The 19,835-nt window shown below is 47.7% G+C and overlaps 2 protein-coding genes across 2 annotated transcripts; both read left to right on the top strand.

Annotated features, from left to right (window-relative positions):
* The first annotated feature begins 256 nt into the window (after positions 1-256).
* LOC124174974 (OCIA domain-containing protein 1-like) lies at positions 257-3,257 on the top strand. Its single transcript, XM_046554732.1, has 5 exons — positions 257-454; positions 1,132-1,421; positions 1,549-1,703; positions 2,473-2,605; positions 2,697-3,257. The coding sequence occupies exons 1-5, from the start codon at positions 395-397 to the stop codon at positions 2,803-2,805; spliced, it is 747 nt and encodes a 248-aa protein (XP_046410688.1). The 5' UTR covers positions 257-394; the 3' UTR covers positions 2,806-3,257.
* An 818-nt stretch (positions 3,258-4,075) lies between these two features.
* Positions 4,076-6,102, top strand: LOC124174975 (ubiquitin carboxyl-terminal hydrolase isozyme L3). Its single transcript, XM_046554733.1, has 7 exons — positions 4,076-4,248; positions 4,329-4,340; positions 4,653-4,781; positions 4,860-5,005; positions 5,080-5,221; positions 5,344-5,419; positions 5,789-6,102. The coding sequence occupies exons 1-7, from the start codon at positions 4,216-4,218 to the stop codon at positions 5,932-5,934; spliced, it is 684 nt and encodes a 227-aa protein (XP_046410689.1). The 5' UTR covers positions 4,076-4,215; the 3' UTR covers positions 5,935-6,102.
* Positions 6,103-19,835: the final 13,733 nt, after the last annotated feature.

The following is a 19,835-nucleotide window of genomic DNA, read 5'->3' as shown; positions in this document are numbered from 1 at the left end:
GGGATGCCCAATATCGATCGGTCAATGATTTTGCACTGTAATTGCTAGAAAGCCTTACACTCTATTAATTTTTTTCGGTCCATTCGAAACACCTGTGCCATCTTATTGTAGGCAGCTATTTGTATACATGGTGTTCCTCCTCCTTACATAATCTCGATACTTCTCAATATAACATCAGCAATGCCAGCGCCTCTAGTGTAGAAAGTTCGTTCTGCAAATTTTCGGCCGTTTCATATGCATTATGATAGTTTTCCTTATATCTAGTCTCCGTGGTATATTTGTATAGCGCGTCTAAACAGCGACCGTTCGTTACATACGGAGCTAGGTCTCCTTTCTCTAGCTTCCATAATATTACCATTTGGAACTAACGATACGCATTTACATTACATTTGTCATGGAAAATGTCTACAATAATCCGGTCGATGAAAATTCACGAGTAAATTCGTTACCCAAAGTAAATAAGTTTTTATGTTTTCGATTCGTCATAAAGAATGGTATTTTACTCGAATGACAGGTTAACCTGTATAACCCTCAATTATGACTGTGGAAATTCACAATATCTGTAGGCCGGCACTTGTCTTTGACACTTATAGTATTCTTATTTGATGCCACCAATTATCAGAAATTTTATAAACGTGATGCCATATGCTACTACGTATTATCATTGCAATACTTTGTAATAAAGTTTACCACAAATGCCTATCTGTGCTCTGGTCAACGGCCTAACGGTGACTACGTTGCGCAATTGAATTGTGCGGTGTAACGACGTGTTGCATTACTGCAAAATAATGTCTGTAGAAATGAAAAATCTATTTCACTACCTCTGGATTGCCTGCCACATGTAAATAATTTGTGTATACAGCCGTGTATAATCTGTGATATGTTGGGTAAAAAATGGTGATGAACGCGATGATAGCTAATGAAAATTGTTATTGCTTGAAGCACACAATTGTCAATCAGTTGTTGGACTCTGTTCATATATTTTTTATTGTTACCGCAAACTTTAATTTCTGCTCGTTTGTCTATGCGATTTGTATCACACTTGCGCTATCGAACCTGATAGTTTTCATTTACAGACTCGGCCGATGCTATTTGTGGCGTATATCATTTTAAATTTTATTTTCATTGCAGAATTATCAACCTACTCCAGATGAGTTGAAACTATTGGCTGAATGCCGTGGTAAGAGCAATGTTAATGGTACCATTGGTGCAATTACATTCGGAGGGTTGGCCTACCAAAGTATCAAATCGTTCAGGCTAAATGTTCACCCAAGGTTTGGTATCTATCCCAAGGTTGGAGTTGCGTCTGTGGTAGGTTTTTTTGTAGGAAAAATTACAGCCCTACCGTCATGCAGAGAAAAATTTAAGAATCTTCCGGACAGTCCGATTGGTGCCATTATGCGACAAAAATCAATGGGAAGGTAAGAAATAAAGCATTGCTGAATTTTGATTAATGCAAGGAATACATTTTGATGGAGCATGTCTAGAGAAAAGTAAAAATTACACATGCTCTTATTGAAATATGTAACTGTTGATTTCTCTATCCAGTCTAACAACAGAAATAATAACTGATTCAAATCTAAACTTTACTGGCGTCACTCCGATTAAACCATCAAATAATGCACAAATGAATTCTGCAATCGACATTGATGTTTACAATTCACCCAGCAATATGGACAGTTATACCGGTAATGAGTTAAATGGTAAGTTCACATTGAAACCGACAGTCGTTATCCAAACGTTCGACAGAGGAAAAATAGTTACTCGAACTTTTAGTATTTAATCTATCTACATTTTTCTGTATAATATGCACACTAGGGTGTTTCAAAAAAAGACGGATTTTTTTTTTTTCTTATGGATTCCCAAACTTGATAGTATATCTAAAAACAAAAATTTTGGTGCCAGTATGAAAAATAATATAAATATGGCATATGATATTTTTTTGTAGTTTTATTGGAAAATATTTGAAATTTTTGATTAGTGTTATTTTTGATCGCTGATATCTTAGAAACGGTTGGTTTGAGGAACTTTGATCTTCAGACGTTTTTTGTAGAGCGTAAAATCTCCTACAAATCTCTTTTTTCAGATTGTTGTTACGATGAACCGTTCCAAAGTAATAAAAATTCAAAAATGAAAAAAAAAAATTTCCCATGTTATTTAAATGGAAAATAAAGAAATGGATAGAGGCAAACCTTCCTATTGATATTAAGAGCTAATATTGTCGCCAAAATTTTTGTTTTTAGATATACTATCAATTTTTGGACACCATAAGAAAAAAAAAAAATCCGTCTTTTTTTGAAACACCCTAATGCACACATACCGAACCAAGGCGTGGTTGAAAATACAAACATATGCATGCATGTAGATATTTACTGAATTTTACAACAGCTCATTGGGGCTGCTTATTAATTGATATTTGCACACCCGTATGGGTATAATATTGTATAATAAAATAAAAAATCGAATATTCAGGTCCGAGATTAGATGCATCGAATGATAATATACTCGATGAAAATTACATACAAAAACCAGCAGTTTCGTATGCCGAGCTAAGGGGTAGGAACAGAGAAGATTATTTGAAAGCCAGTAAAGAAAAATACAATCCGTAAGTGCAATCACGTTCAACAAATTCTTGAAAATCTCAATTTAATATATTCTATTCTCATTTCTCTATAAATCGTGTATTTCATTTTTAGGATGAGCTCTATCGCCAACGACTCACGTACAGAGCCACCGACACGAAGGTCTTCACCCCCTCCTATTCCTAACAAAGAGACAAACAAATATGGAGATGTATGGGGCTAATGTGATACTAACTGCAATCCACGGCTCTCGCATCCGCGTATATATTAGTGCGTACCTACAGGGTCATTTATTCATCGTTGAACACAAGACTCGGCTATGAGAGAGCCTCTTACGCGAGTATCAGGGTGGGCTGGCTGCATCGGTTACACTCGTGTTCAGCAACGAATAAATGATCCTGTAGTATCAGGTTCATACGTTTTAAAACCTTTGACATGGTCTTTGGAGAGAATATATTATACACAGCCCAAACAATTTGTCATTGCTTATTACAATTATTTTTCCAATGCCTGTGCGCGTAATTTTAAACAATGTTCCCGGTACTTTAACGACCGCCACATCTACATAGCTATTGTATAAATGTAACATAGGCGCAGATATTTTACAGTGTAGTCTGTGATTTAAACGACGTAGAATGTATTAAATGTAAAAATAAATCGTCCTGGTTGAATAAATTGAAAATCCATCACCCCCACCTTATTGATTTTCCACGTTATGAACAAATGACCAGTTACAAGTGTGTTTGTGAATTTTACCTTAACTCTTGATGGAGAAAGCTTGATTTATAACTCATTGCATCAGATTATTGAATTTTGTTAGTAAGCTAATGTATATCAGTGAAATATTACACCATTACCACGGTCTAGTAATAGCTTAACTGGTGTCATTTACCAGGTTACAACCTATCATTAGTGCTCAGCATCATAAAGACACCATAAGTCGCCAATCAAGATGGATCGCATGGACAGTACGCATTCATCAATTGCTAATTTCTACTGGAATTGCAAGGATCTCCAGTTTTTTGCACCATAATCAACTATTCAAAGTACCATTCCTTCTGCATGAAATATCAAGTAGAAGTTAGAATATTTCTGAAATTATATTCCCATGTCCGCTCTTTCACACTCCGAATATTAAGATTCTGCCTCAAGAAAACAAAGTGGGTCTTTTCGCGTTGAGCGTAAGTTTGCAACGTCGATTGAAGATCTTTGCAATATGAGTCGTAAGTCAGCGCGACCGCGTGCCGAAGGTAAATATTGCTAATACGCTCGATTAGCCATAATTATAGCCGACCAGTACGCGATCTGGGCTGAGTTCAGAAACCTTACCCGAGTGAACTCGGATATCACATTCTCGGCCCGACACCACAGCAACTTATTCACTTACCGACAAACACTGCGATGCATGTAAATTACCGACAAAACAATTCGCCCACTTGACCCGTTGGAGCAACAGGAAATTTTTTCCAAGGTTGCCTTTCTTCAGGATCAGTGGAATATAGCATACTCAATGGAGGATATCATCCTAGGATATCATTGAGTTTCCGACAAACTGAACAGACGCAATTCTTGAAATCTGCCAGCTTGATTTTCGTTAGTGTATATCGGAAATAATTTTCTCCTACCGTAAATCATGGCATGGGTCCCGTTAGAGTCGAATCCAGAGGTATTTTCACCCCACACTGTTCGTACCACATTTATTTTTGTATATACGAAACCATTAATGCGTTTTTGTGTTTGTTTCAGGTCATGACCAAGGTGATGAATTGACCTTTAACTATCGGCTAAGTGTTGATTTTAAACTAGTTCATTAGCTATCAAACAGTTCCTTATGCACGTATATTTTTTTAACGAAAACGTTAGAGACATGTTGATCTTCTCGCCCCAGTCTACAATTGTTTATAAATCTCGTATTGCGAAAGAAGGATCACTGTTAACTGTCACACAGAGATGCTTCCAACAATATTCCGTTTCAATACGTTCATTGTGCTTTTTATTACTTTTATGCTTCAGCTGTTGAGAAATTGGGTATATGGTGCGTTAACTTTCTTGGCTCTGCTTGTATTTTAGTTTCTACATAAACTTGGAGTACCGAAGAACTGGGGCATCGTTGATGTTTATGGAGTGGATCCTGACTTGTTGGCTGTAATACCTAGGCCAGTCCTTGCTCTTATTCTCCTGTATCCGATTACAGACAAGGTAAAAATATTCTTGAGGCACACACCTATATGGTTATAGTAAATAAAGACAAGTGTCTGGGTGTATCTACATTTGCAGTCAGATAGGTTCAAAAATGATAGGGAGGCCAAGCTGAAAGAGGATGGACAAAAAATATCTGAGGACATATATTACATGAAACAATGTGTCTCTAATGCTTGTGGCACCGTTGCACTTATTCATGGAGTAGCTAATAACAGTGATAAGTAGGTATCATGATACTTAATCAACTTCCACGTCAATAAACGACCACACTAACCAGCAGATTATATATTCACAGGATTCAACTGGAAGATGGGCAGCTAAAATCATTCTTGGATAGCACCAAGGGACTTTCCCCCCTTGAGCGTGGCGAACTACTTGCTAAATCAGAGGTTATTATTGATACCCACAAAGAACTAGCTCAGGAAGGACAGACGGAGGTAATTGTATGCCTCATATATTCTGTTAATTATTTGAATAAAGCTATTGCTTATGCTGTATCTCTAGATCGCTTGAAAACAAATGCATTAAATTAAATTTAATTTTATTCTTGATATTTCAGGCTCCTGGTGACGATTCCCCAGTCAATCATCATTTCATAACATTTGTCGAGAAGGATGGATCATTGTACGAGTTAGGTTCGTATTTTCTACATAAGACATTTTATAAGATAATATAAGAAAAATTTTGGATCGATCAAAACTTCGAAAAGATAAAATTCGCTACGTAACTTCGTGATGATTTTACAGATGTTCTAGACAGTCAATACATTTCTATATAAAAATTATCTAATTAATGAATCTCACTTACCCAATCTTCGTGTTCAAAAGTGTGGCAATGTGAGTCATAACATAGATCCAGGTTTCTACGAAGGAAATTACAAAAAGAAAGTACCGAGTTGCAGAACCATCTTAAATCTTGGATACTTGCTAACTTATTTGGAAATATATTTTCTTTGTCGTACCCACTCATCGGAATTTGAGAATCTTCTTTTCATGTTTTTCTAGATGGAAGGCAGTCGATCCCGGTTAATCACGGAGCTTCGACCGCTGATACATTTTTGGATGACGCAGTCCGCGTGTGCCGTGAATACATGGCCCGCGACCCTGATGAAGTCCGTTTCAGTATGGTTGCTCTAGCTGCAAACGAATAAGAAAACGATAAGCTTCCGTGAAATGTCGACGTGTATGAAACACGTTATTCTTGTTTAGGATATTGCAACACCTTATGCGATTCTTTAAGTACTTCACCATGTTCTATAATCTGCTATTGCTATTTTCTGATATATTTTGTAACGCTATAAAATTTGTTCATGCTGTGAGACTATCCTTTCTTTTGAATTCTTCAAATTTGTATCCTAAGGACATGCTTGATGTAGACACTGTGGTAGATACATAACTAGTTGAACCATGTTCTACTTGTTCAACTGGATATCATCAAAGACTAGAGTGTAGCGATTTAAAATACAGTATCGGTATTAAAGATATCGATTCGATCCATGCCCCAATCCTCTCTGTGGCACAGCTTTGAGAAAAATTACGAACGATAATTATGATATATATCGAATAGAAAAGGAGGGTAAATGAACGCATCTTCCAAAATGATAAGAGAAACAAACATATATCTGTAATTATTCGGATTATTTAGATTACTTCGATAAAAGTGTAGTAAATAAAAATACACGTATCAATACGTGTGAATGCATGAATGTAACTTCGTAATACGCAGGCACATAACACATACGTGCATACATACGTACAATACGCTGTGTAATGTATCCCATCTCATTCTTTTGCACGTTCAATCCTGCAGATATATTTTGCGAACAAAATTCACATCTATATTAGCGTATGTGGTTCTTAGAATATAACAATTATAGCGCACAAAAAGCGTCGCGAAAGAAAATGGTATATACTTTTTTTGTAGTAAATACTTCTTATGCGACAATGGCACGTTCATTGGTAACGATAAAAAGTGTCCGTAAACCGGACAAGAGAATGGAGGAATAAAAGAAGAGAGAGAAAGTGTGATGGTCGTCCATAGCATGGCCGTGTACAAGAAGAGAGAGAAAGAGTCATGTGTGAGCGAGAGAGAGTGATAGGCCATCCATAGGCCGCGTGTACGTGTTTTATACCCGGGACAACTCTTGAAACTATTCATACAATGTGCATGCGCGAGTTTTATCGGCTGCTCGGGCAGGCTGACCACTCCTAGTTTCAGCCAGGGGGAGTTCACTCAATGCTTTTAGATGGGACCGAATTTTGGCAGGCTGCAGGACTATACTGTACCAACACAATATTGAAAAATTCGCAGTTACTATATTTCTATAGTTATTTCTTGCTAGAGTATAGTAACACACTAACTTTAGCTGCTAGGGTCAGCTTCATAAAAGTTATCAACAAAGTATGTTCGGTGGAAAATTTTACACAAAATTATGTACTTCAAAATATAATTTATTTTAAACGTGAAAATCTAATTTTATACATTTCTCTGTGTTCTTTTTTCGTTTCGCTACAACTTTTGAAATAAGTGTTGCATATTTTTGCAAATTTTAGAAAAATTATGTATTTGTGTTCTGAAAAAGTTGCCGGAAACCGGAATCCGATATTGCAAGTGATTACGTCATAACGATGTGAAACCGTCCAAATTACGATTGGCTCTCGAAGTATCGCATGGAAAGATAAATCTACTCTGTTAGTGTCATTTATAAGCTTTTTTCTTCTACTCTCATAATACAAAAAAAATTTATACTCTGAACGTTTTTGTTTGCCAAAACGGCAAAAAATTCGTTCGAGGTCTATTTCCAGCACCATTGAGAGAGTTACGTAAATGTAAACAACTGCAATGGCGGGTTCTAGGCCACCACTACCGCCAAAAAGATCAACTTCTTATTCATGAAATCTTTACTATCAAACAAAATTAACATTTCAATAATTTCTAGCAACACGTATAGTTTATATTCTGCATGTTTAGTTAAAAAATTATTCAACAGAACATGGCTCAGATCTTAAATATTCTTATGAATAATATCACGGTATCAAACAGGCGATACTGCTAATGATATATTGTGTGTACATACATATACATATACATATATATATATTGGATTGGGGATTGGGGATTGGGGATTGGGGATTGGGGATTGGGGATTGGGGATTGGGGATTGGGGATTGTTGGGGATTGTTGGGGATTGTTGGGGATTGTTGGGGATTGTTGGGGATTGTTAGGGATTGTTGGGGATTGTTGGGGATTGTTGTTGGGGATTGTTGGGGATTGTTGGGGATTGTTGGGGATTGTTGTTGGGGATTGTTGTTGGGGATTGTTGTTGGGGATTGTTGTTGGGGATTGTTGTTGGGGATTGTTGTTGGGGATTGTTGTTGGGGATTGTTGTTGGGCATTGTTGTTGGGGATTGTTGTTGGGGATTGTTGTTGGGAATTGTTGTTGGGCATTGTTGTTGGGGATTGTTGTTGGGGATTGTTGTTGGGAATTGTTGTTGGGGATCGTTGTTGGGGATCGTTGTTGGGGATTGTTGTTGGGGATTGTTGTTGGGGATTGTTGTTGGGGATTGTTGTTGGGGATTGTTGTTGGGGATCGTTGTTGGGGATCGTTGTTGGGGATTGTTGTTGGGGATTGTTGTTCGGGATTGTTGTTGGGGATTGTTGTTGGGCATTGTTGTTGGGGATTGTTGTTGGGGATTGTTGGTGGGCATTGTTGTTGGGGATTGTTGTTGGGCATTGTTGTTGGGGATTGTTGTTGGGGATTGTTGTTGGGGATTGTTGTTGGGCATTGTTGTTGGGGATTGTTGTTGGGGATTGTTGTTGGGGATTGTTGTTGGGCATTGTTGTTGGGGATTGTTGTTGGGGATCGTTGTTGGGGATTGTTGTTGGGGATTGTTGTTGGGGATTGTTGTTGGGGATTGTTGTTGGGGATTGTTGTTGGGGATAGTTGTTGGGAATTGTTGTTGGGGAATGTTGTTGGGGATTGTTGTTGGGGATTGTTGTTGGGGATTGTTGTTGGGGATTGTTGTTGGGGATTGTTGTTGGGGATTGTTGTTGGGGATTGTTGTTGGGAATTGTTGTTGGGGATTGTTGTTGGGGATTGTTGTTGGGGATTGTTGTTGGGGATTGTTGTTGTGGATTGTTGTTGGGGATTGTTGTTGGGGATTGTTGTTGGGGATCGTTGTTGGGGATCGTTGTTGGGGATTGTTGTTGGGGATTGTTGTTGGGGATTGTTGTTGGGGATTGTTGTTGGGGATTGTTGTTGGGGATTGTTGTTGGGGATTGTTGTTGGGGATTGTTGTTGGGGATTGTTGTTGGGGATTGTTGTTGGGGATTGTTGTTGGGCATTGTTGTTGGGGATTGTTGTTGGGGATTGTTGTTGGGAATTGTTGTTGGGCATTGTTGTTGGGGATTAATGTTGGGAATTGTTGTTGGGGATTGTTGTTGGGGATCGTTGTTGGGGATTGTTGTTGGGGATTGTTGTTGACGATTGTTGTCGGGCATTGTTGTCGGGGATTGTTGTTGGGGATTGTTGTTGGGGATTGTTGTTGGGCATAGTCGTTGGGGATTGTTGTTGGGGATTGTTGTTGGGGATTGTTGTTGGGGATTGTTGTTGGGGATTGTTGTTGGGGATTGTTGTTGGGCATTGTTGTTGGGGATTGTTGTTGGGCATTGTTGTTGGGCATTGTTGTTGGGCATTGTTGTTGGGGATTGTTGTTGGGGATTGTTGTTGGGGATTGTTGTCGGGGATTGTTGTTGGGGATTGTTGTTGGGGATTGTTGTTGGAGATTGTTGTTGGGGATTGTTGTTGGGGATTGTTGTTGGGGATTGTTGTTGGGGATTGTTGTTGGGGATTGTTGTTGGGGATGGTTGTTGGGCATTGTTGTTGGGCATTGTTGTTGGGGATTGTTGTTGGGGATGGTTGTTGGGCATTGTTGTTGAGCATTGTTGTTGGGGATTGTTGTTGGGGATTGTTGTTGAGGACTGTTGTTGGGCATTGTTGTTGGGCATTGTTGTTGGGGATTGTTGTTGGGGATTGTCGTCGGGGATTGTTGTTGGGGATTGTTGTTGGGCATTGTTGTTGGGGATTGTTGTTGGGGATCGTTGTTGGGCATTGTTGTTGTGGATTGTTGTTGGGGATCGTTGTTGGGGATTGTTGTTGGGGATTGTTGTTGGGGATTGTTGTTGGGGATTGTTGTTGGGGATTGTTGTTGGGGATTGTTGTTGGGGATTGTTGTTGGGGATTGTTGTTGGGGATTGTTGTTGGGGATTGTTGTTGGGGATCGTTGTTGGGGATTGTTGTTGGGGATTGTTGTTGAGGATTGTTGTTGGGGATTGTTGTTGGGGATTGTTGGGGATTGTTGGGGATTGTTGGGGATTGTTGGGGATTGTTGGGGATCGTTGGTGATTGTTGTTGGGGATTGTTGTTGGGGATTGTTGTTGGGGATTGTTGTTGGGGATTGTTGTTGGGGATTGTTGTTGGGGATCGTTGTTGGGGATCGTTGTTGGGGATTGTTGTTGGGGATTGTTAATGGGGATTGTTGTTGGGGTTTGTTGTTGGGGATTGTTGTTGGGGATTGTTGTTGGGGATTGTTGTTGGGGATTGTTGTTGGGGATTGTTGTTGGGGATTGTTGTTGGGGATTGTTGTTGGGGATTGTTGTTGGAGATTGTTGTTGGGGATTGTTGTTGGGGATTGTTGTTGGGGATTGTTGTTGGGCATTGTTGTTGGGGATTGTTGTTGGGGATCGTTGTTGGGGATTGTTGTTGGGGATTGTTGTTGGGGATTGTTGTTGGGGATTAGTGTTGGGGATTGTTGTTGGGGATTGTTGTTGGGGATTGTTGTTGGGCATTGTTGTTGGGGATTGTTGTTGGGGATTGTTGTTGGGGATTGTTGTTGGGGATCGTTGTTGGGGATCGTTGTTGGGGATCGTTGTTGGAGATTGTTGGCAATTGTTGGGGATTGTTGGGGATTGTTGTTGGGGATTGTTGTTGATGATTGTTGTTGGGGATTGTTGTTAGGGATTGTTGTTGGGGATTGTTGTTGGGGATTGTTGTTGGGAATTGTTGTTGGGGATTGTTGTTGGGGATTGTTGTTGGGGATTGTTGTTGGGGATTGTTGTTGGGCATTGTTGTTGGGGATTGTTGTTGGGGATTGTTGTTGGGGATTGTTGTCGGGGATTGTTGTTGGGGATTGTTGTTCGGGATTGTTGTTGGGGATTGTTGTTGGGGATTGTTGTTGGGGATTGTTGTTGGGGATTGTTGTTGGGCATTGTTGTTGGGGATTGTTGTTGGGGATTGTTGTTGGGAATTGTTGTTGGGCATTGTTGTTGGGGATTGTTGTTGGGGATTGTTGTTGGGAATTGTTGTTGGGGATCGTTGTTGGGGATCGTTGTTGGGGATTGTTGTTGGGGATTGTTGTTGGGGATTGTTGTTGGGGATTGTTGTTGGGGATTGTTGTTGGGGATCGTTGTTGGGGATCGTTGTTGGGGATTGTTGTTGGGGATTGTTGTTCGGGATTGTTGTTGGGGATTGTTGTTGGGGATTGTTGTTGGGGATTGTTGTTGGGGATTGTTTTTGGGGATTGTTGTTAGGGATTGTTGTTGGGGATTGTTGTTGGGGATTGTTGTTGGGGATAGTTGTTGGGGATTATTGTTGGGGATTGTTGTTGACGATTGTTGTTGGGCATTGTTGTCGGGGATTGTTGTTGGGGATTGTTGTTGGGGATTGTTGTTGGGCATAGTCGTTGGGGATTGTTGTTGGGGATTGTTGTTGGGGATTGTTGTTGGGGATTGTTGTTGGGGATTGTTGTTGGGGATTGTTGTTGGGCATTGTTGTTGGGGATTGTTGTTGGGCATTGTTGTTGGGCATTGTTGTTGGGCATTGTTGTTGGGGATTGTTGTTGGGGATTGTTGTTGGGGATTGTTGTTGGGGATTGTTGTTGGGGATTGTTGTTGGGGATTGTTGTTGGGGATTGTTGTTGAGGATTGTTGTTGGGGATTGTTGTTGGGGATTGTTGTTGGGGATTGTTGTTGGGGATTGTTGTTGGGGATTGTTGTTGGGGATGGTTGTTGGGCATTGTTGTTGGGCATTGTTGTTGGGGATTGTTGTTGGGGATGGTTGTTGGGCATTGTTGTTGAGCATTGTTGTTGAGGATTGTTGTTGGGGATTGTTGTTGAGGACTGTTGTTGGGGATTGTCGTCGGGGATTGTTGTTGGGGATTGTTGTTGGGCATTGTTGTTGGGCATTGTTGTTGGGGATTGTTGTTGGGGATTGTTGTTGGGCATTGTTGTTGGGCATTGTTGTTGGGCATTGTTGTTGGGGATTGTTGTTGGGGATTGTTGTTGGGCATTGTTGTTGGGCATTGTTGTTGGGGATTGTTGTTGGGGATTGTTGTTGGGCATTGTTGTCGGGCATTGTTGTTGGGCATTGTTGTTGGGCATTGTTGTCGGGCATTGTTGTTGGGCATTGTTGTTGGGGATTGTTGTTGGGGATTGTTGTTGGGCATTGTTGTTGGGCATTGTTGTTGGGGATTGTTGTTGGCGATTGTTGTTGGGGATTGTTGTTGGGCATTGTTGTTGGGGATTGTTGTTGGGGATCGTTGTTGGGGATTGTTGTTGGGGATTGTTGTTGGGGATTGTTGTTGGGGATTGTTGTTGGGGATTGTTGTTGGGGATTGTTGTTGGGGATTGTTGTTGGGGATTGTTGTCGGGGATTGTTGTCGGGGATTGTTGTTGGGCATTGTTTTTGGGGATTGTTGTCGGGGATTGTTGTCGGAGATTGTTGTTGGGGATTGTTGTTGGGGATTGTTGTTGGGCATTGTTGTTGGGGATTGTTGTTGCGGATTGTTGTTGGGCATTGTTGTTGGACATTGTTGTTGGGGATTGTTGTTGGGGATTGTTGTAGGGGATTGTTGTTGGGCATTGTTGTTGGGGATTGTTGTTGGGGATCGTTGTTGGGGATTGTTGTTGGGGATTGTTGTTGGGGATTGTTGTTGGGGATTAGTGTTGGGGATTGTTGTTGGGGATTGTTGTTGGGGATTGTTGTTGGGCATTGTTGTTGGGGATTGTTGTTGGGGATTGTTGTTGGGGATTGTTGTTGGGGATTGTTGTTGGGGATTGTTGGGGATTGTTGGGGATTGTTGGGGATTGTTGTTGGGGATCGTTGTTGGGGATTGTTATTGGGGATTGTTGTTGGGCATTGTTGTTGGGGATTGTTGTTGGGGATTGTTGTTGGGGATTGTTGTTGGGGATTGTTGTTGGGGATTGTTGTTGGGGATTGTTGTTGGGGATTGTTGTTGGGGATTGTTGTTGGGGATTGTTGGGGATTGTTGGGGATTGTTGGGGATTGTTGGGGATTGTTGGGGATTGTTGGGGATTGTTGGGGATTGTTAGGGATTTTCGGGGATTGTTGGGGATTGTTGGGGATTGTTGGGGATTGTTGGGAATTGTTGGGGATTGTGGGGGATTGTTGGGGATTGTTGGGGATTGTTGGGGATTGTTGGGGATTGTTGGGGATTGTTGGGGATTGTTGGGGATTGTTGGGGATTGTTGGGGATTGTTGGGGATTGTTGGGGATTGTTGGGGATTGTTGGGGATTGTTGGGGATTGTTGGGGATTGTTGGGGATTGTTGGGGATTGTTGGGGATTGTTGGGGATTGTTGGGGATTGTTGGGGATTGCGGGGGATTGCGGGGCATTGCGGGGGATTGCAAGGGATTGCGGGGGATTGCGGGGGATTGCGGGGTATTGCGGGGGATTGCGGGGGATTGCGGGGGATTGCGGGGGATTGCGGGGGATTGCGGGGGATTGCGGGGGATTGCGGGGGATTGCACGGGATTGCGGGGGATTGCGGGGGATTGCGGGGGATTGCGGGGGATTGCGGGGGTTTGCGGGGGACTGCGGGGGATTGCGGGGGATTGCGGGGGATTGCGGGGGATTGTGGGGGATTGCGGGGGATTGTGGGGGATTGCGGGGGATTGCGGGGGATTGCGGGGGATTGCGGGGGATTGCGGGGGATTGCAAGGGATTGCGGGGGATTGCGGGGGATTGCGGGGGATTGCGGGGGATTGCGGGGGATTGCGGGGGATTGCGGGGGATTGCGGGGGATTGCGGGGGATTGCGGGGGGTCGCGGCGAATCGAGGCAAATCGCGGCGGGTCGCGGCGGGTCGCGGCGGGTCGTGGCGGGTCGCGGCGGGTCGCGGCGGGTCGCGGCGAATCGAGGCAAATCGCGGCGGGTCGCGGCGGGTCGAGGCAAATCGCGGCGGGTCGCGGCGGGTCGCGGCAAATCGCGGCGGGTCGCGGCGGGTCGCGGCAAATCGCGGCGGGTCGCGGCGGGTCGCGGCGGGTCGCGGCAAATCGCGGCGGGTCGCGGCGGGTCGCGGCGGGTCGCGGCGAATCGAGGCAAATCGCGGCGGGTCGCGGCGGGTCGCGGCAAATCGCGGCGGGTCGCGGCGGGTCGCGGCGGGTCGCGGCGGGTCGCGGCGGGTCGCGGCGAATCGAGGCAAATCGCGGCGGGTCGCGGCGGGTCGCGGCAAATCGCGGCGGGTCGCGGCGGGTCGCGGCGGGTCGCGGCGAATCGAGGCAAATCGCGGCGGGTCGCGGCGGGTCGCGGCAAATCGCGGCGGGTCGCGGCGGGTCGCGGCGGGTCGCGGCGAATCGAGGCAAATCGCGGCGGGTCGCGGCGGGTCGCGGCAGATCGCGGCGGGTCGCGGCGGGTCGCGGCGAATCGAGGCAAATCGCGGCGGGTCGCGGCGGGTCGCGGCAAATCGCGGCGGGTCGCGGCGGGTCGCGGCGGGTCGCGGCGAATCGAGGCAAATCGCGGCGGGTCGCGGCGGGTCGCGGCAAATCGCGGCGGGTCGCGGCGGGTCGCGGCAAATCACGGCAAATCGCGGCGGGTCGCGGCGGGTTATGTAATGTTATGTAATGTAATGTAATGTAATGTAATGTAATGTAATGTAATGTTAGGTTAGGTTAGGTTAGGTTAGGTTAGGTTAGGTTAGGTTAGGTTAGGTTAGGTTAGGTTAGGTTAGGTTAGGTTAGGTTAGGTTAGGTTAGGTTAGGTTAGGTTCCCCCACGTCGGTTGTCACCTTGTCGTGGTGTGGGGGCTTGGCGGTCGCAATGAATCTAGAGGACCTAATGACCAGGGCCCCAAAGTTCCTGGGCAAAGGCGAGACTAGATGAGCGACTACCACTAAGCACAACCGGCCCAGCCTCTCGAGGTTGGGTGAGGGAATGGCGAGGAATGAATGGGAAGTGAACGAATGGGATGTGGTCGAGACCTCTGAGGATATTCCTCCGAGACTAGCCAAGGCCGGACTAGTAATCCGCCGACCAGGGCTGCAAAAAATGTCTGTACCTTTCCTGTGGGCTTCTAGGAACCCGCAGGTTTGAAGTGGGAAAACCGCTATTTGCAGCTGGCTGGAGCCAATCGGAGGGTTGAATCTTGGGTTTCGGGCGCATGTATGGAGGATTACCTGGTCAGTATTTCCTCATACCCGAAGCTGGTAGGGTATTTCCGGCAAGGTCTTACCCGAATGGGGGCCTACCCTGTCTCGGATTGACTGACAGGGGAATCCCCCGGACGGAAGACCCTAAAGAGGTAAGGGGGGAGGGGGGGATCGCATGGATAGGGCTGACCACCCGATAAGCTGAAAGCAGCTTCCGTGCGAGTACGGGGTTAGGGTTCTTTCCGGCGGGGATAGATGCTGCACCGCGGTGCAGCTGCCATGATGGCCGAACCGTCGTAAGACTAAATCAAAATAAATATGGATAACCTAAAAACAAACAAACAAGGAAAACAAAACGAAACGGAGTGCGAGGTATTCGAGGTGGACCCCTTCGCGAGAAGGACCAGCATCCACCGGACACCGCCCAAGCGGGTCACCAGCATGGTGGTCGAGATGAGGAAGCCGGCGCCTGTTCAGACGCCACTTGTCCTCATCGACGTGGAGGCGAGGAAGGGAGACATGCAGGTGGACGCGACCGCGTCCAATGGCGCAATCCCGAGAGTCGTGAAGGGGGTGGCAAGGACGATGAGCTGCCCCGACGCGACGCGAAACCTGCAGGAAGCTAGCGGTAGGGAGCAGTTGAAGACCCTGGTTGCCCTCATTGAGGGCATGAAGGCCTTCACTTCGGCACATAAAAACACCCATGTTGCCCTCAAAGAGGATGTGGCGAAGGCGGCCATCGTAGTAAGGCAGGTGGAGCGAGCCTGGGCCAAAATGGAGGGGGAGTTGGCCGGGGATAAGGGATCACGGACGTCCGTGAACAAGGCTACCCAGACCGTGCGGGGCCAACCGCAACACGAGAAGACCGAGACAACAGTGCCAAAGCCGGCGGGAGCGGAGGGAAAGACCTCCAAAAGAAAGGAGATCTCTCCCTCTGCGGGAACAGCGGAGAAACGGCTGTGCCCAGAGGAAAAGGGGCAGCAAGAGGGCTGGAACCTGGTGGTGAGGCGGGGCCGCCCCAAAGTGGCTACCGCCACAGCACCACCAGCAGCGCCAGCGAAGCTGGCAGCCGAGGCCCCCGCGAAAGAGGGGAAGCGGAGGCCCAGGAAGCCGGTCCGACCAGATGCGGTCCTCATCAAGACGGCGGGCGGGGCCAACTACGCGGAGGCCCTGAGGAAGGTCAAGAGCCAGGTGGACCCGGAAAAGATGGGGGTCCACATATCAGCCGTCAGGAGGACCAGAGAGGGCGACATGCTATTGGAGCTGAAGGGTCCCAATGGCGCGCAAGCCCTCAAGGCGGCGGTGATAGGGGTACTAGGGGACCAGACCAAGGTGTCTACCCTGGAACCAACCATGACCATTGAAATCAGGGATCTGGACGAGGTCACGTCTGCGGAAGAGGTGAGACTGGCCCTCAGCACCGTCCTGAAGACGCCGCTGGAGGGCGTAATCAGGATGAGGGCCGGCTTCCGGGGCACGCAGGTAGCCCTCACAAAGGTCCCGGAGAGAACCGCCCGAAAGCTCCTGGCCCTGGGCAGGGTGAAGATAGGATGGACCGCCTGCCGGATCCGAGAGAGGATCTTGGTGGATAGGTGCCACAGGTGCCAAGGGTACGGGCACCACGCGGCACAGTGCCTGGGAAAGGACAATTCCCAGGCCTGCAGAAAGTGCGGGGAGGCTGGCCACAAGGAGAAGGAGTGTCTGAAGACGGCCCCTAGGTGCATTTTATGCGCCAGTAATGGGGCAAGGGCAGACCACTTCTCCGGTAGTGGAAGATGCTCGGTCTTTAGGGACGAGCTGAACAAGGCCAAACTTCGGCACGGCAGGCGAAGCATCGCGGGGGTCGCCAGCACTGTAGCAGCGAAGAGGGGTAGTGTGGAGGCTGTGATGCTCTCCCCCACCACACTGGGAGTTTCGTTCGGGCGGAGGCTCGATTTTAGCGCTCCAACATGCCAGGAGTGAAGGGGAACACCAGCACGGGACTCGGGGACAAGCCTGGGGTAGTGATACTCCAGGTAAACCTGAACCGGAGCTATGCGGCCCAGGACCTGCTGACCCAGACCGCCGCTGCGCACGGTGCCGGGATACTGATAGTCTCGGAGCCCAGCGGCGCGGGAAAGCAGGGGAACTGGATGGTGGACCGGAGGGGGGACGCGGCGATACTAGCGACGAACAGCCTCCATGGCACCCTCACGCTCGAGGGAAGAGGGGAGGGGTTCGTCTGGGCGAGAACGAGCGGCTTAACCATCTACAGCTGCTATTTCTCGCCCAACGTTGCGCCCACCGACTTCGAGGCCCAGCTGCATAGCCTGGAGGCCAGCATCCGGACAGCGAGAGGCAAGATCATCGTGGCTGGGGACTTCAACGCGAAGTCCCCGAGCTGGGGGTCCTCGAAGCTGGACGCGAGGGGCCAAGCCGTCTCCGAATTCCTGGCAAGGCTGGACCTCCTCCCGATCAACGTTGGCACTGAGCCAACCTGGTACCGGGAGAGCACGGGGTCAAGGTCAGTAATCGACATCACGACGGGGAGCCCGGAGGTAGTAGCCGAAGTTAAGGGGTGGCGGGTCCTGGAGGACGAAACCCTCAGTGACCACCGCTACCTCTGTATGAGCTGGGTACCAGGGAGGAGAGTCGAACGAGAGGGGAAGTGGCCTGACGGGGGGTGGATGGTCAGGAAACTAAACAAAGAGGCCATGGCAAGCTCCTTCCGCAAAAGCGCCACGAGGGGGACTCCAGAGGACACCGACGCAGCCGGGTTGATGAAAAGGATCACCACAGCATGCGACGCGGCGATGCCCAAGACGAAACCACCCAGAGGCAGAACAGCGCTGCACTGGTGGTCCGAGGAGATTGCGCAATTGCGCAGGGACTGCCTCCGGAGCAGGAGGAAGGTACAGCGGGAGAGAGCAAGGGGTCAGGGAACGGACGCAAGCATTGGGATCTACCAAGCAGCCAAAAAAAGGCTGCGGGCGGAGATCAAGGCAAGCAAGGAAAGGTGCTGGGAAGAATTGCTCCGCACGATAGAGGAGGACCCGTGGGGGCTTCCCTACAAACTGATCACGAAGAAGCTCGGAGGTACGAAGCAACCGGACGATCCCGAGGTGATCGAAAGAGTCCTGAACGAGCTTTTCCCCGTGCATAGGACCATCCTAGCACCAAGAGAAGCAGGAGAAACCGAGCCGCCGGCCCCCTTCACGGAGGGGGAGCTCAAAGAGGCAGCTAAGAAATTAGCTGGTGGAAAGGCCCCAGGACCAGATGGAGTTCCAAACGAGGCTCTGGCAGTGGCGGTGGAAAGCGACCCGGAGGCGTTCCTGAAAGCCTTCAACGAATGCCTCCGGACGGGCCGCTTCCACGACGACTGGAAACGCCAGAGACTTGTCCTGCTGCCGAAGGGAGCCCCGGAGGAGGGAGGAACCCAGAAGTACAGGCCCATTAGCCTTATAGACACCACGGGGAAACTATTGGAGAGAATGGTGCACGCGAGACTGGCGGAAGCCGTAGAAGAAGCGGGCGGACTAGCCTGCCGACAGTACGGGTTCAGAAGGGGCAGGTCTACGATACAGGCCATACAAGACGTGGTGAGCATCGCCAGAGAGGCGAATGCGAGGAGAGGGCGACACGCTACCCCCTGCTTGCTGGCGCTTTTGGATGTCAAAAACGCCTTCAATGCGGTGGGGCATAGCGCAATACTCGAGGCAATGGAGAGGAAAACCAGCATGCCGAAGTACCTCCTGGGCATGGTCGCGAGCTACCTGGAAAACAGGCGGCTCATGTACCGCACCAGTGAGGGGGTGAAAACACGCCTGGTAACGGCGGGGGTCCCGCAGGGATCGGTCCTTGGACCGCTCCTGTGGAACCTAGCCTATGATGACCTGCTCCGAATGGAGATGCCAGAGGGGGTGAGCACCATCGGGTTTGCGGACGACATCGCGCTCCTGGTGACGGCGAGGTCGGCGGAGCTGCTTGAGGTAACGGCAGGCGAGGCCATCAACCGAGTGTGGGACTGGCTGCACGAGAAAGGGCTGGAGCTGGCCGAAAAAAAGACAGAAGTGGTGGTCCTGACTAGGAGGCATAAGCTCAGAGTCAACCCCATAATGGTCAAGGGGCACCAGGTGAGGCCCGCGAAGAGCGTTAAGTATTTGGGCGTGACGGTCGACGCGAAGTTGAACTTCGCGGAGCACGTGGCGACAGCCGCGGACAAGGCCATGAGGATGGCGACAGCTCTTGGCAGACTCATGCCAAACACCGGCGGCCCGGGCTACGCCAGGCGGAGGCTCTTGGCGGGAGTCGCGTACTCAGTAATGCTGTACGGGGCACCTGTTTGGGCCGAAGCCTTGAAAGTGGCCAGAAATAGGAACAGAGTTGACGCGGTCGGAAGAGTCTGCGCACTGAGAGTGACCTCAGCGTACCGCACCGCATCTACAGCAGCGGTCATGGTGTTGGCGGGGTTGATCCCACTACACCTTATGGCGGAAGAGCGCAGGCGAATCGCCACCGCAGAGACGGGGAGAGGCCTCCACAGCAAGGCAGCAAAGGCCAGGTTGCGACGAGAAGAGAGAGAGATGACCATCCGGAGATGGGACGAGGAGTGGACTAGCGGAGAGAAAGG

The sequence above is a fragment of the Neodiprion fabricii genome, chromosome 2, assembly GCF_021155785.1.
Source record: "Neodiprion fabricii isolate iyNeoFabr1 chromosome 2, iyNeoFabr1.1, whole genome shotgun sequence".
Lineage (NCBI taxonomy): Eukaryota > Metazoa > Arthropoda > Insecta > Hymenoptera > Diprionidae > Neodiprion > Neodiprion fabricii.
This window is presented reverse-complemented; position numbering and strand designations above follow the sequence as displayed.

Bases quoted from the DNA above. Each gene is read 5' to 3' on its own strand.
- LOC124174974 (XM_046554732.1), top strand. From the start codon at position 395: ATGGAAAATGTCTACAATAATCCGGTCGATGAAAATTCACGAGTAAAT. The intron at 1,704-2,472 runs GTAAGTTCACAT...TCGAATATTCAG, and splicing joins TACCGGTAATGAGTTAAATG to GTCCGAGATTAGATGCATCG. The intron at 2,606-2,696 runs GTAAGTGCAATC...TTTCATTTTTAG, and splicing joins AGTAAAGAAAAATACAATCC to GATGAGCTCTATCGCCAACG.
- LOC124174975 (XM_046554733.1), top strand. From the start codon at position 4,216: ATGGCATGGGTCCCGTTAGAGTCGAATCCAGAG. The intron at 4,782-4,859 runs GTAAAAATATTC...CTACATTTGCAG, and splicing joins TGTATCCGATTACAGACAAG to TCAGATAGGTTCAAAAATGA. The intron at 5,420-5,788 runs GTTCGTATTTTC...ATGTTTTTCTAG, and splicing joins TGGATCATTGTACGAGTTAG to ATGGAAGGCAGTCGATCCCG.